The sequence below is a fragment of the Sinocyclocheilus anshuiensis genome, unplaced genomic scaffold (assembly GCF_001515605.1).
Source record: "Sinocyclocheilus anshuiensis isolate Anshui unplaced genomic scaffold, SAMN03320099.WGS_v1.1 scaffold679, whole genome shotgun sequence".
Lineage (NCBI taxonomy): Eukaryota > Metazoa > Chordata > Actinopteri > Cypriniformes > Cyprinidae > Sinocyclocheilus > Sinocyclocheilus anshuiensis.
In genome coordinates, this window is record NW_015552592.1 from 155,038 (window position 1) to 156,331 (window position 1,294).

General features: G+C 43.7%; 1 protein-coding gene across 5 annotated transcripts in view; it reads left to right on the forward strand.

Annotated features, from left to right (window-relative positions):
* The first annotated feature begins 351 nt into the window (after nucleotides 1-351).
* The window catches only part of impdh1a (IMP (inosine 5'-monophosphate) dehydrogenase 1a), a 26,760-nt gene continuing 25,817 nt past the window's right edge, over nucleotides 352-1,294 (forward strand). For 2 of the 5 annotated variants that reach the window (XM_016456462.1, XM_016456463.1), the window contains exon 1: nucleotides 353-1,087. In XM_016456462.1, the coding sequence (XP_016311948.1) occupies nucleotides 855-1,087 (233 nt within the window). In that variant the 5' untranslated portion in view covers nucleotides 353-854. Of the gene's footprint in view, nucleotides 1,088-1,294 lie in introns of all 5 variants that reach the window. The other 3 variants (XM_016456461.1, XM_016456459.1, XM_016456464.1) reach the window with 3 other exon arrangements.

The window sequence follows — 1,294 nt, forward strand, 5'->3', positions numbered from 1 at the left end:
TGTGAGAACGCCGTTTCTAGGCTGTGCGTACACATAGTGACAGAGGCGTATGCATGCATGCTCACGCAAAAGAATGAAAATGACGCCCCAAATAAACTGTTAACACATATTTTAATTGTCACAAATGCATGCTTTTCATAGCCACACAAAATCTCAAATGTGCACTGCAATGTTAAAATACCTTTGGAGAAACAAGAGGTGGGGCATGTAAAACCCATCCCTTGTCTTTCGCTCCATTAGTGAATACCATGCACCACAAGTTCCTCCCCCTGTTAAAGCACACACACAAACACACATGCACACTTAATTCTGCAATCCTCTTTGTGAAAGTGACGCGCTTCTGTCAGAAACAGAGCTTAGCTGAAGTGAAACAGGGAGAGAGAGAACCAGGCTCATTCAATTTCTGCTTGTCTGCCATCCGGTTAACTACTGTCTGAGGTTCTGTGATCTGGTTTTTCTTTCAGGTTGATCAGTGGGACTGTGAAAAAGACATCCAACCAGATCTTAGAAGCTTCTCATTTTGGACATTTGAAATTTGGGATTTTCAATTGCTGATCAAAATCTCAACTTCATCTACAGGTAACCTGATTTGCACTCGCACAACTCTACAACTTTGGCCTGTGGTTTGGAAGATGCTAATAGCTTATGCAAATGGGATACAAATCTAACGGAGGACTCCCATATCCATATCTCTTATTGATTTTGTATTCTTTTAAACTTTGGTGTATGAGCAAACAGCTGTGACTGTGAGGTGGTCTCAGGTGAGGGGGGTGAGACAACAATCAGGTGTTTTTTGGGGTTGGTCGGGCTCAAACAGAGCCACGGTGGAGGACGACCCGCTGGATTTCGCTGATATGGATGGGCACAGGTATGACCGCTATGCGGATGGGGACAGGGACAGCTACCAAATTGATTACCGGCGTATTGTGGGGGACATGGAGCCGGCCAGGCCACGGATGTCTTTACGAGACTCGGATCATCACTTTCATGGCCCGTTTACCCATAATACACTACACGGGCACGGGCACGAGACGGCTGCCCAGCGCTACAGTGCCACCCGAATACAGGCGGGATATGAACCAGAGAGGTGAGAACATAGTGTAGGTCTACTTATTAAGAATGAATGAATGAGCAGGTCTTGGTTTCTTTTTCTCAAGTATCTGATTTTACCATTCTAAGACACTGTACATCATACTTGATCACATTTAATAAGGAGGGACATATACACACACAAATATACATTATGTATGCCATATATCATTTATACAAATATATGGTGTATATATTAACTCAA